The following is a 13,907-nucleotide window of genomic DNA, read 5'->3' on the forward strand; positions in this document are numbered from 1 at the left end:
ACAGCTCATCATTAAAGCTATAAAATAAGGTAGCTTCAAAGGTTTATGGGAAAAAAATTTTTTTAAGGTAGAACCTTGCGTTTTATTTAGATCTTCATTAAACTGTTGGAATTGAGAGCCAGACATAGGTAATGAACCTCGCAAAGAGATCCTGAAAGGCATTTTCTGCTGCAGTGGTTCTCAACCTTCCCAATGCTACAACCCTTTAATACAGCTCTCATGTTGTGGGGACCCCCCCCCCAACCATAAAATTATTTTCACTGCTACTTCATAACTGTAATTTTGCTACTGTTATGACTCAGGTGACCCCTGTGAAAGGGACCTTCGACCCTCAGGGTCATGACCCACAGGTTGAGAACCACTGGCTTTGGGCAAGCACTCATGGAGTGACCATGTAAGCAAGCTGTCTTCTCTGTAGCACACCAGCCAAGTCAGCTTCTCTATGGCTAGCTGCCTAGCTCTGCCCTCCCTTCTGTTAACACCAGCCAGCTCTAACCCAAAGCTGGAAAATTGTTTTTCACTTCATTTTTTCCCCACAAACTTTTTGAAGTCCCTTTGCATGATAACATTTAATGATTTATATATATATATATGTGTGTGTGTGTGTGTGTGTACACTAGGAAATGCAAATGTAGACTCTTATTTTTATGCATTAGCATAATGTAAGAAAGCATAGGACATTCTTTGCTTTTTCCACCTTATCTGCATATAGAACTTTTTTTTAAAAATCATTTTATTGCGGGTTCTTGCAGCTCTTATACAATCCATATAGCCATTGTATCAAGCACATTTGTACATATATTGCCATCCTTTTCAAGACATTTTATTTCTACTTGAGCCCTCTATCAGCTTCTCATTTTTTTTCCCTCTACCCCACCATCCCCTGTATTAAAATTGTTATTTCCTTTCTATGGAATGGGAAAGTTACATTAGATGAGATCTAGTGTTTTGTTTTATTAAGAGATCATTTTATTGGATGCTTTTACAGCTCTTGTATTAAGCATATTTGTACATATATTGCCATCATTATTTTCTAGACATTTACTTTCTTTTGAGTCCGTAGTATTAGCTCCTCTTTTTTGCCCTTCCTCCCTACCACCTCCCTCATGACCCCAATCTAGTGTTTCGGACAATACTGAAATTCTAAGAAACATGCACAAGTCAGTAAATAAGACATGGTTAGGGTGATTAAAAAATAAAGGGTTCTTTGAAGAGAAAGCAGTTGGTGAGGTAAAAGAAATATTTGAATGGTGTTAATATTACCTCAGCTAGCAGTTAGAGGATCATAAAGGGATGCTGGAAACATTGTATTTGGTGAGAATGCCATTGGTGATTCTCAATATGTCAGCTTAGGTACTTTGATGATCATAAAAACCAGATTGCGTGTGAGTATAAAGTCCATAGATCTCAGTTCCTTTAAACATTTACAATCTTGCAAAGTCTGTGGAGCAGTTTTTCTCTGCCCTATAGTTTCATTGAGGTGAAATTGACTCAGTCAGAGGGTTTGGGTCTTGGTGTACAAACTCACATTCAAATTTTGTGCCACATTTAACAGAAAAAAATCGAGCTTTCCTTTGGAAACTCTTTAAAAGAATTAAATAAAGCCATTAAACTTAGTTTAGTATCAAAAATAATTCAGGAGTCAAAATCATTTGTGTTTTAGATGAACTTGAAGAAATGTTGAATCCAATGGGAACTGTTCAAACAAACCCATATGCTGAAAATGCAACAGCTCTGCATATTAAATTCCCAGAGAATAAAAAACAACCTTATTATTATCCTCCTTTTGATAAGGTAAGCTTATTTATTTAAAAGGCCATTGTGTGTGAAATGATTGGATTATTAGTTCCTAGCTGTATATGTTTATAATTTAAACTCTATAAGTATGCTTTTCTCTCAGAACTTCACCTACACTGACAACTTGGTTTAGTGAAAGACCACTGAGCAGGCAGCCCTTGAACTCTCTTTACTCTTGACTTTGTCTCTGACCATGGCATTTCTGGAGTTCATTTTCTTCATTCATCCAAACCATTCTCTGAAATCCTTTTCAACCTAAAAAACTAATTCACATGTAACCCTTACCCATGTGGAATACACCAGTATATTGTTTCAGAGATTCTAGAGCATTATCATTCTGTGTTGCCATTTGGATTCCATGAACAACTGGCTTATGTTGAATGTTAGTTAGACATTGCTATGTTACCATGATTTTTGTGGAATCTTTTGGGAGGGCTCCCATTTCAAAAGGGTTGCTTAATGAATGAATGAATGAATGAGTTGCTCAGTGGACAAGCTAAAAGTAGAGCACCTGACGAGGGCTGGAAATGGGGCTATGGAAGCATGCTGAGAGAGCTAAGCTATTTTGTGCTTTGTCTTCAACTTTGATACCCTTGTTTGGGGTGATTGCTGCTGATTTTTACCAGGAAATATTCTGGAAACAAATTCTCATAAAGTAACAAAGAGCTTCTTACATATTCTTAATCCATTTGAGAACAAGCTACTTTAGAAAATTGATACACTAATAATGTTTTAATTTATCCACTTAAAAGATTAATTATGTTTTAATGTTCATCACTATTAGACATATGTAGACTAGATACTTTTCAGCAGACTATGAATTGAATTTCTGTAACTCAGTGTTTCTTTTTTCACTTTAATTCAATTGAATTTCATTCTTTCAAGAAGTATATTTTCATTTCAACTTCTTTTATAATGTTTTATTTTTTTACTAACACTATCCAACTAAATTAAATTTAGGGGGGGTTTGCAATAGAAATCCCAATAGAAAGAGGTACATTTTGACTCATTACATGTAAACTATGGCTTTAGTTTTCCCTGTAGATGGGATTTTCTATGTGTAGTAGCTTCTTATGAAACAGTTAGTTGTCCAGAATTTGACTGTTATGGTATATATTTAATAGTGATAGTTTCTTTTGGTTCCAATGTGATTTTTTTTAAAAATAGTTTTAGAAATGTACACCCTGTTTACAATATAAGTATTTTTAATATTTCAAGCAAAACTGAGGTTCGTTGAAATGTTGTTTTAGCATTGTTGTAGTCGTCTGCAACTGGCCACTCACCTCTTTGTTTACATTTCTTATCTCTTGAGTGATCTGTCTTGAAGATGATCAAGTTGGAATGGAGATTTATGCTTTAATATATACACGTGTAATCATGTTTATATTTATTGATTCTCCTTGGATTGTACTAGTTATATATAGTGTCGCTGTAAAAATTCCAATAGTGCATTTGTAATAAGTTAAAAGTTTCCCCAATACCAGTCTTTTTGTGTAATTTACTGTTTGTTGCTATAATCACTTAATGTAAGATTTTGCTTTTAAAGTGTCTTTTCTTGGTATTACTTAATTTTAATAGGTATAATAGAATATGGACAAGATGCATCTGAGTGCACATTTGTTCCCTGGGCCCAGCGAGTTCCAGGGGTTTTTGTTGAATTCAGTGGGAAGAACATCAAATAGACTAGTCCTAAGGCACCCAGACGTCTATGTAGTGTTCATGGAGAAGCAAGGCTTCCCTGGAAGAGAAGATTAAGCTGTAAAAAGGGATGTGTATTTGTAATATGGGGTGCCTGTGTAGATCTGTGGACACCGGAGGTGCCTTAGTGTACTAGAATATTATCACAACCGCTGTTTGACATAGGATGAGAGTTATCTCCATATCTTATGTATAAGGATGCAGGTACCCTATTTACCTAGGATTGTATATGTTAATAGTAGGACATGGGTCCTTCCATTCTTTGTTGCTTTCAGTAGAACAGTGAATTCACATCTTTTCCAGGATGGGAGGACTCTTTCGGAAATTAATGGTTTAAAAAATATATTTTAAAACTCAGCATTATTTCTACTTTTTTAGTATTTGTTGAGAGAAAGCATATGACAGAAATCTACATTTAGCAACCCTTATGTACATTTACATTTTCTTAACTGAATATATTTACCTATATTTCAGGGAAAGTTTAGCATATAGAAGACACTGTCCATGGGCCACCCATATTGTACACAAGGGACCACAGTTCCATACTTCAGGCCATACCATTGTTTGCTTGTTGTCTATAGTTTGAAGATTGGAAAGTTTTGCATAATAGCATTTTGCTTTTGAGTTTCATTTTTCTATTCTCAAGCATAGAACTGTTAAATCATAGTAGTTTCTTTTAATCTTAAGTCAAATATTGTCATTTATGATTAAGATTCTGTAAATAGAGCCAAATTTTAATTTTTATTAAATTTTTTAAAACAGATTATTGAAAAGGCGGCTGAGATCGCAAGCAGCGATAGTGCTAATGTATCAGTAAGTATAAAGGGTTTTAAATGTTTTTTCCTTGTTGTAGTATAATGAGCATTATTAGGTACCATCATCTTGTTTAAGGTGGTGAATTTATAGATTACCAAAACTCATATGCAAGAATGACCTATGTACATACAAAGAGATTCCCCTATTGGTGTTTGTTCATTGAAAGCCCAATTTGTAAGTGGTCTGTGTTTAACTTTTTAATACAGCTAGTTTGGCAGCTAGTCTGTAAGGGCTCGTATAGCTCATTATAAATTAACCATAATCTCTTTTTTAATATTACTCAGTTTAATGAAGAGGCTGTAATTTTGTTTCTTGCTCATACAACAGAACAGCTGTGAACCAGGCCAGTCTTCACAGGGCTAAGGACCCAGGTTTCTTCCATCTTGGTGCCTCCAACTCAAAAGCAAACTCAACTGCCGTAAAGTTGATTTTGACTAATAGAGACCATGTATGTAGGGCAGAGTTAATTGCTCCTGTGGGTTTCCAAAACTGTTCATCTTTACTGGAGTAGTAGCCCAACATATAACCCACTGTGTCACTAGGGCCCCTTTCTTGATGTCCAAGGAGCCGTGGTGGTATAATGGTCATGCATTGGGCTGCTAACTGCAAGGTTCACAGTTCAAAACAACCAGCTGCTTCTTGGGAGAAAGAACACTTTCTACAGTCTCGGAAACTCACAGGTTAGTTCTGCCCTATAGGACTCTATAGATAGGGCCGCTATAAGTCAGCATCGACTCAGTAGCATTGAGTGAGGGGTACTTAATACGATTGGATTAGTGCTGCTTCTGTGACTGAATTCCACATAGCAGCAGGAGCGGCTCACTTTGTTTCAGGATACTTTAGCATGCATCACTTCTGCTCATATCCCACTGGCCAGAACTTCATAATAGGGCCTTACTTCGTTGCAAGTGAGGTTGGGTAATGCAGGTTTGGGTTTGCTAAATCACAAGTTTATAGTGCTCAAGGAAGAAAGAAAGCATGCTTTTTGATGTACAAAGAGCTGTCACTGCCCACATACTGTCTTTATTGTTTCTGTTTAGAGGCTACAACATGTGTTACTTTGTTGCCTTGACTCACATGAGATGTAATATTTCTATCCCCTCTATCATTTATATTTTTAAACTTCTTACTAGTCTTGTGTCCCTTGTTGTCTTTTGCTTCACTTTACCGTGCTTCACAAATAGTGCTTTAAAAACAACAGTAACAACAAATTGAAGACTTGTGGCAACCCCGAGTTGAGCAAGTCTATTGGCAACATTTTCCCAACCGCATCTGCTCGCTTACTGTCACATTTTGCTATTTCTCACAGTATTTCAAACGTTCTTGTGATGTTATTGTATACTTACGCAATTTGCATTTGCCTGATGCTATTTATTTTCTTTACAAAATTTATTTATTTTAAACCATTTTATTGGGGCAAAAATCTACATATCGTACAATTCAGTAGTTCCGTCATATCAAGGAGACTTGTGCAATCATCACCACAGTCAATTTCAGAACATTTTCTTCTTTCTTGAACTCTTTGTTATTGGCTCTCCATTTTCTCCCAACCTCCCCTGTCATCTCCCTAAGAACCCCAGAGTCCAGTTATTATTCTCATATATGCACCCATCGTGGATTTCACACACCGCAAAGCGTACAGAAACAAAGAGCGGGAAAAGCTAACAACAATAGCAAAATAGAGAAACGCCTCAATTGAAAAGAAAGCTGAAGTTGTTGGAAATTAGAACAATTAATAAGTCCAAAGGGAAATTGGATGATAGAGTGTTAAATTTTAACCTACTTACCCCTGCCGTAATCCACTCTCCAGTGCACTCTGCCTGCTAGTAAGGCTATTGACATCCCTGGGCTATGGTCAGAGGGGACTCACTGGAGGCTTGCTCCATGTGTATTCCCCCCGCCTTTTTTTTAAACACAATTTTAAAAGGTCAAAAACTCATAATTCACTGCCATGGCATCAATTCTGACTCATGGTGACCCAATAGGACAGGGTAGAGCTGCCCCTGTGGGTTTCTAAGATTGTTAACTCTTCATCTTTCTTCCGAGGAGCAGCTAGTCACTGGTGCTTTTGAATACTGACCTTGAGGTTAGCAGCCCAACATGTAACCACTACACCACCAGGACTCCTAAATGGGTCGAACGGGGATCAAATACGCTATGACATTTTAACTAAGTCTGCCATAATTGACTTTCCAGTGCTCACTGTCTGATAGCAAGGCTATCCACATCCTTCGACTATAGTCAGGAGATTCACGACAACCTTAATCCATGGGGAACAAGGCCATTGAACTGAGCACGTCCACTGTCATCCACAGCCTTCTAAAAACCCAGTGTTCACAATTTAAGCTCTGATTCCATTCCCTCCTTCGGATTTGGATTATATCATTTATAATTCCTGGATCATACAGGCTGGTGTGCTTTAGCTGACGCCTCACTTAAATGGCTGCTTGCTTACGGAGAAGACTTTTAAGACCCCAGGCACTATTAATTTTGGTAGTTTCTTCACACTACTATAGTACCCATATCTTCAATGATTGCTGATATTTTTCATGATTAAATTCCAGCTATTCATTTTTAGTAAAAACATGATAGAAGTGGAGTACACAGTTCTAATTGTATTTTAACAAGAAACAAGCATTGTCAAATCACCCTTTATTGTTAATAGTAACTGTCCTCACTTGATTAAGACAGTAGCTGACACACATTTGTGCACAATAAAGTATTCTGTAGGATTTATTTTGAGGCTTAAGTAAGTATCCTCTTCCATGTCAAGCTCTAATCACTTGCCATTTATTATTACATTATTTCTGAATCAGTATTATTATACTGGAATGTGGTCTCCTGAGTTTTTTTATATGTTCCTAACATTCTGTAAGCATCTCTTTCTTTCTAGTACACAATATGTCTCATTGTTTCACTAGAAATATGGTGTGCTCTCTAACCCCAACCTTGAAATTAGCTAATTCTCCAGGGACTGCTGATTCCTTTGATTTGTGAAAAGCATTTTGAATCCAAGTTTTGGGCACTGAGTGTGCTTATTGCTGAGGTATAATCAATGTCAGGCTTTTTCACAAGACAAACTAGGTAATGTGTAACCATGTGTGATTGATTGCCTCTGTAATGTTTGAGTTTATATGCCCATATAACAACCTCCACCCCCCAACACACACGCGCGCGCGCACACACACACACACAAAACCTTCCATCAGTTTTGACTCATGGCAACCCTATATAGGGTGTTCAAAGCTGTAAATCTTTATAGGAGCAGAAAGCTTCATCTTTCTCCCTCAGAAGGGCCAGTGGGTTTTCATCAGACCATTCATAAGGACCAGCAGACAGACCTGGAACTATTTATAGTTTATTTTTATATTTGTGTGTGTGTGTGTGTGTGTGTGTCAAGATAAACCAATCCTGAGGTAAAAATAATAGGACCAATGGTTCCGGTGGTGGTGGGTGCATGGGAGAAGAGAAGGTGGGGGGAAGGGGATGAGATGGAGCCAACAAACCTAGGGACAAGGGAACAACAAGTGATCTAAAATCGATGACAAGGAGGGTGAGAATGCTTGGTGGGTTTAGCTCAAGTGCAATGTAGCCGAGAGAAATTACTGGAAGCTGAATGAAGATTGAACACGATAGTGGGACAGGTGGAAATAAAAAGAAATAGAGGAAAGAACTAGGAGGCAAAAGATATTTATAGTGCTGTAAATGTAGACATGTATATATATAAATATATTGATATATAATGATGGGGATATATGTCTATGTACATATATTTATATGCTAAGTATTAAGGTAGCAGACGGACATTGGGTCTCTACTAAAGTCTTTACTGAACACAAGAACAATTTGTTCTAATAACCTGGCATTCTTTGAGGCTCACCCGTGTGACCCAATCACTGAAGACAAAATGGGTACATAAACTAATGTGAAGAAAGCTGATGGTGCCTGGCTATTATAAGATATAGCATCTGGGGTCTTAAAGACTTGAAGTAAACAAGCGGCTATCTAGCAGGGAAACAAAGCCCACATGGAAGAAGCATAGCAACGCATGTGATAATGAGTTGTCGATGAGATCAGGGATCAGGCATCAGAAGACCCAAAACAAACAACCATTTCAATGGGAACAAGGGGGATTGGAATGGAGACCCAAAGCCCATCTGTAGACAACTGGACATCCCCTCACAGAGGGTCACAAGGAAGGGGACATGCCAGCCAGGGTGTAAGTATAGCACCAAGGAAACACAGCATTCCTCTAGTTCTTTAAGCTTCCTCCCCCCACCCTCCCCCACCCACTATCATGACCTCAATTCTACCTTACAAATGTGACCAGACCAGAGCATGTACAGATATGAGCTCTTGACACACAGAATCCAGGACAGATTAAACCCCCCAGGACCAATAATTAGAGTAGTGATACCAGGAGGATAAGGCCAAGGTGGGGGGAGAAAAAGGGGGAACTGATCGCAATGACTGAGCACTCCCAAGACCATCAAACTCACTGCCATTGAATCAATTCTGACACAGAGCGACCCTATAAGACAGAATAGAGTGTCCTCTGGGTTTTTGACTAACTCCTTTTTTTAAAACTGTTTTATTGGCATATACTTCACATATACAATTTACTCCTTCAATCATATTAAAAAGAGTTGTGTAATTACCACAATCAGTTTCAGAACATTTTCTTCTCATACTCATTCCCCATCCACCCCCCAACCTTCCCTGTTATTCCCCTAGGTAATTATTAATCCAATTACAGTATAGATTTACAAGACAAATGCTTCACAGGAGTACAAAACCTCAGCTTTTCCCTGCAGAATGGCTGGTGGTTTTGGACTCCTGTTTGGCACTATATCACCAGGGTTCCAAATATCTATTGCTCTACTTATAAATATATAATATATAGTCTAATAGCACTTAAAATATCCACTGTTTTAACAGTTCAGAGATTGAAGAATGTGAGGCTTCCTGCCTTTCTCTCTTTTTTGATAGTACTTTGCTTATCAGGTGTCAAACAGATGATGCTAATGCCACTTAATTTTGGCTCTTTTGCACACTTGTGTGCCCTGGTTAGTGGTTTTGCTGTTTAAAATGGCTCCCTGGAACAATACTATAGGGCTGTGTAGTGCTCCAGTGAGCCAGAAAGCTGGATGTGCCTCACAGAGGAATGCATGCATAAGAAAACAAATTAACTCAGGTATTGTCCATAATGTTAGCTGTAAATTCCTTATTAATGAATAAAACATACACGATGACATCTGTTTTTGTTTTTACTATTAGTGGGAAATGTTTGAGGGTTTTTTTCCCCTGGCAGATTTCTGTGGTACACAGGCTCTGACTTTCAGACTTTATTGTATACTAGATAATGTGTCTTTTAACAGAAACATATATCGAAAAGTTATGTAGTATTCAGTTGACAAAAAAATTACAGAACCTAACCTTGTGTTTTCTTTAGAGCCAATATCTCAGTATTTATTAGTTTTCTATTTTGGGCAACTGGTTAAAGCATTACTATGCAAATAACAGGGATTGGCTATATTTTTAGCACACTTTTTCTGACTTGTGTTAGTCATTGGATAGTGGAGAGATAGTTGAAATGTTCTTGCAGAGTTTCAAGTAGATGAATTAGAATATAATGAACAATATGAGCATATTGTAAGTAGATGTTAGTAAATGAGATAACTTTCTAAGCAAAAATTTTAAATATAATATCCTTTTTTCAACTAAATCCATCTATATTTTACCTTTTAAAAGTCAATTAAACAACTACTGTACTATTTTATGATGCACAATATTGTAATCTGTAGGCCTTTTCTTTTTGAAAGAAATGAGTAGAGAAGCTGCTCTGTGGGAAATAGCTGTGCTCGACCCTGGATTTGCATGGGCTTTGGGGTTCGGAAATTGACATTCCACTAAAGGAGTCCAATAGTCAAGCAAGCAGGTGATCAATCCATCTTGAGACTCCAGGCATACCTTTCAGAAGGAACCAAATTCTCCAGTTCAACACATAGGAAATACTTTTTCCGGCAAAAAGAATGAGGATAAAATGGCATGTTGACTGCAGGGAGCTCTAGCCAGTTTGGCATTAGTAGCGTGTAAATGCCTGGTAGAGCTTGTTCAAGGGCAATGTAACTGAGAGGAATTACTGAAACCTGAATGAAGGCCAGACATGATAGTGGGACGAGAGGAATGTAAAAGGGAATAGAGGAAAGAACTAGGAGGCAAAGGGCATTTAGAGAGGTCCAAATATAGACATGTATATATGTAAATATATTGATATATAATGATATAGAAATAGATCTTTGTATATATATTTATATGTTATTAAGTTAGCAGACAGACATTGGGCCTCTACTCAAGTACTCCCTCAACACATGAACACTTTGTTCTAATAACCTGATATTCCAGGATGCTTAGTTTTGAAGACAAAATGGGTGCATAAGCAAATGTGAAGAAAGCTGATGGTGCCCAGCAATCAAAAGATATAGTATCATCTAGCTGGATATAGCGATCATCTAGCTGGAAAGCAATAAAATCCACATGAAAGACACACACCAGCCTGTGTGATCATGAGGGGTTGATGGGATCAGATATCAGGCATCAAAGACCCAGATACAAAAATATCATATCAATGTGGATCTGGGGAAGTGTGGGTGGAGACCCAAAGCCCATCTGTAGACAATTGGAAACCAGCCAGTCAGGGTGCAGTATCGCACCAATAAAACCCACAGCTTTCCTCTAGTTCTTTAATGCGTCCCCCTTCCCCCACTATCATGACCCCAATTCTACCTTGCAAATTTGGCTAGACCAGAGCATGCACCAAGTACAGATAAGAGCTGGAAACATAGGGAATCCAAGACAGATAAACCCCTCAGGACCAATAATGAGAGTAGTGATAACAGGAGGGTAAGGAGAACGTGGGGGGAGAAAGGAGAAACTGATTACAATGATCTACATATAACCCCCTCCCAGGGGGACAGACATTGGTCAGTGTAAGACATGAAAAAATAATTTATAAATTATCAAGGGTTCATGAGGGACAGAGGGAGGGAGGGAGGGAGGGAGGGAGGGAAAGAAGGAGGGACAAAAAATGAACTGACACCAAAGGCTCAAGTACAAAGAAAATGTTTTCGAAATGATATGGAAACATGTACAAATGTGCTTCACACAATGGATGCATACATGGATTATGATAAGAGCTGTAGGAGCCCCAATAAAATGATTTTAAAAGATCTTAGAATTACTTGAAGGATAGCTGGAAAACTATGTTGAGACAATGTCTTAGAGCCATGGATGCTCTGAGCTAGCCCGTAATCATATTCTTAGACAAATGACTGGAACTATAGGATTTTAAGTATAAAATTATATAATTGTGTCAGTAAGGTTGAGGACAGACCAAATTCCTCAATTTAATCTGGTTTGTATTTAATGTAAAAGATGTAGCAAACTATCACCTTTCTATTTCCTAGATTAAATTTCCAGCTTTTCTATCCTATGTTTTGTCTAATTGGGAGAAATTTGTTGTGCAAAATGTCAGAGTATTAAATTGCTGAAGAATATTTTTCAGGTGTCATATTGACATTCTTTTTTTAAAAAACAATTTATTAGGGGCTCATACAACTCTTATCACAGTCTATACATATCCATACATCAATTGTATAAAGCACATCTGTACATTCTTTGCCCTAATCATTTTTTTCTCCTCTTTTCTTTTTTTACATTTTATTAGGGATTCATACAACTCATATCACAATCCATACATATACATACATCAATTGTATAAAGCACATCCATACATTCCCTGCCCCAATCATTCTCAAAGCATTTGCTCTCCACTTAAGCCCTTTGCATCAGGTCCTCTTTTTTTTCCTCCCTCCCCGCTCCCCCCTCCCTCATGTGCCTTTGGTAATTTATACATCGTTATTTTGTCATATCTTGCCCTATCCGGAGTCTCCCTCCCCGCCCTTCTCTGCCGTCCCTCTCCCAGGGAGGAGGTCACATGTGGATCCTTGTAATCAGTTCCCCCTTTCCAACTCACTCACCCTCCACTCTCCCAGCGTCGCCCCTCACACCCTTGGTCCTCAAGGTATCATCCACCCTGTATTCCCTGTGCCTCCAGCCCTCATATGTACCAGTGTACAACCTCTGCCCTATCCAGTCCTGCAAGGTAGAATTTGGATCATGGTAGTTGGGGGGAGGAAGCATCCAGGATCTGGGGGAAAGCTGTGTTCTTCATCGGTACTACCTTGTACCCTAATTAACCCATCTCCTCTCCTAAACCCCTCTATGAGGGGATCTCCATTGGCCGACACTTGGGCCTTGGGTCTCCACTCTGCACTTTCCCCTTCATTCAATATGATATATATATATATATATATACATATATACATATATATACACACACATATATTTTTTTTTTTTTTTTTGCATGATGCCTTATACCTGGTCCCTTTGGCACCTCGTGATCGCACTGGCTGGTGTGCTTCTTCCATGTGGGCTTTTTTGCTTCTGAGCTAGATGGCCACTTGTTCACCTTCAAGCCTTTAAGACCCCAGACACTATCTCTTTTGATAGCCGGGCACCATCAGCTTTCTTCACCACATTTGCTTATGCACCCGTTTGTCTTCAGCGATCCTATCATGGAGGTGTGCAGTCAATGATATGATTTTTTGTTCTTTGATGCCTGGTAACTGATCCCTTCAGGACTACTCGATCACACAGGCTGGTGTGTTCTTCCATGTGGACTTTGCATATTGACATTCTAACAAGAAAATCAAACTTACTGTCATCACGTAACTTATGGTGAACTCCCCATGTGGGTTTCTGGGGGTGTCACTGTATAGGACTAGAACGTTTTATCTTTCTTCCATGGAGTGGCTAGTAGTTCAAACTGCTCAACTTGTGGTTAGTAGCCGAGCACCTAACCATTACACCACCAGGGCTCCCTTCTAACAAGTCAGTGATATTTAAATCTCTAATTGGACAGACTGAGGACTTTGAAGACTGTAGTGTTTCCTTATAGTTCTTTCTTCAGGAAACTGAAAAAAAATGTATCATTTCTAACTGATATTTATACTTATCACCACTTATATAGAACCCAAGGGGAGAATATGTCTGGTACTATGTTCCTAATTGAACACTTTTGACCTAGTTTCTATCCAGGCACCAGGCCACGTGCTATAGGACTTAGACTCTATTCTTCCAAGATGCATAGTATCCTTCACAGGCCCACCAGAAGGACCCAGTGTGGAAACCACACTAAGTGAACTAACTGGGCTTTACCTCATACTCATATGTGGCCCTTGGACTTAAGGCTGAAACTCCCTACTGTGAGGAGAAGCAGTTGACTATCTTAAGGTTATATAGAACTGGCAAGCGTTGGGCTTTGGTTCCGATCTCTTGCCTTGAGGGTGCCCAATGAATGGTGGCCCGGGACTACCATACACTTAATGTCTTAATGTCCTCCTTGCTTTATTATGACATGTGTTAATCTGGAAGCCATGGCTCTGCCCTTGTGAATGAATATTATTGAGAACTTTGCCCTATCTCCTAATATATTTAAATTTTATTATATCATCTTTAAAATATTTTAACTTAGA

General features: G+C 38.4%; 1 protein-coding gene across 1 annotated transcript in view; it reads left to right on the forward strand.

Annotated features, from left to right (window-relative positions):
- Window positions 1-13,907, forward strand: part of PIK3CB (phosphatidylinositol-4,5-bisphosphate 3-kinase catalytic subunit beta) — a 175,649-nt gene that overhangs the window by 125,899 nt on the left and 35,843 nt on the right. Inside the window, exons 12-13 of the mRNA XM_075546846.1 lie at window positions 1,664-1,794; window positions 4,258-4,308. Coding sequence (XP_075402961.1) covers window positions 1,664-1,794; window positions 4,258-4,308 — 182 coding nt within the window. The remainder of the gene's footprint in view (window positions 1-1,663; window positions 1,795-4,257; window positions 4,309-13,907) is intronic.

This window comes from Tenrec ecaudatus, chromosome 4 (genome assembly GCF_050624435.1).
Source record: "Tenrec ecaudatus isolate mTenEca1 chromosome 4, mTenEca1.hap1, whole genome shotgun sequence".
NCBI lineage: Eukaryota > Metazoa > Chordata > Mammalia > Afrosoricida > Tenrecidae > Tenrec > Tenrec ecaudatus.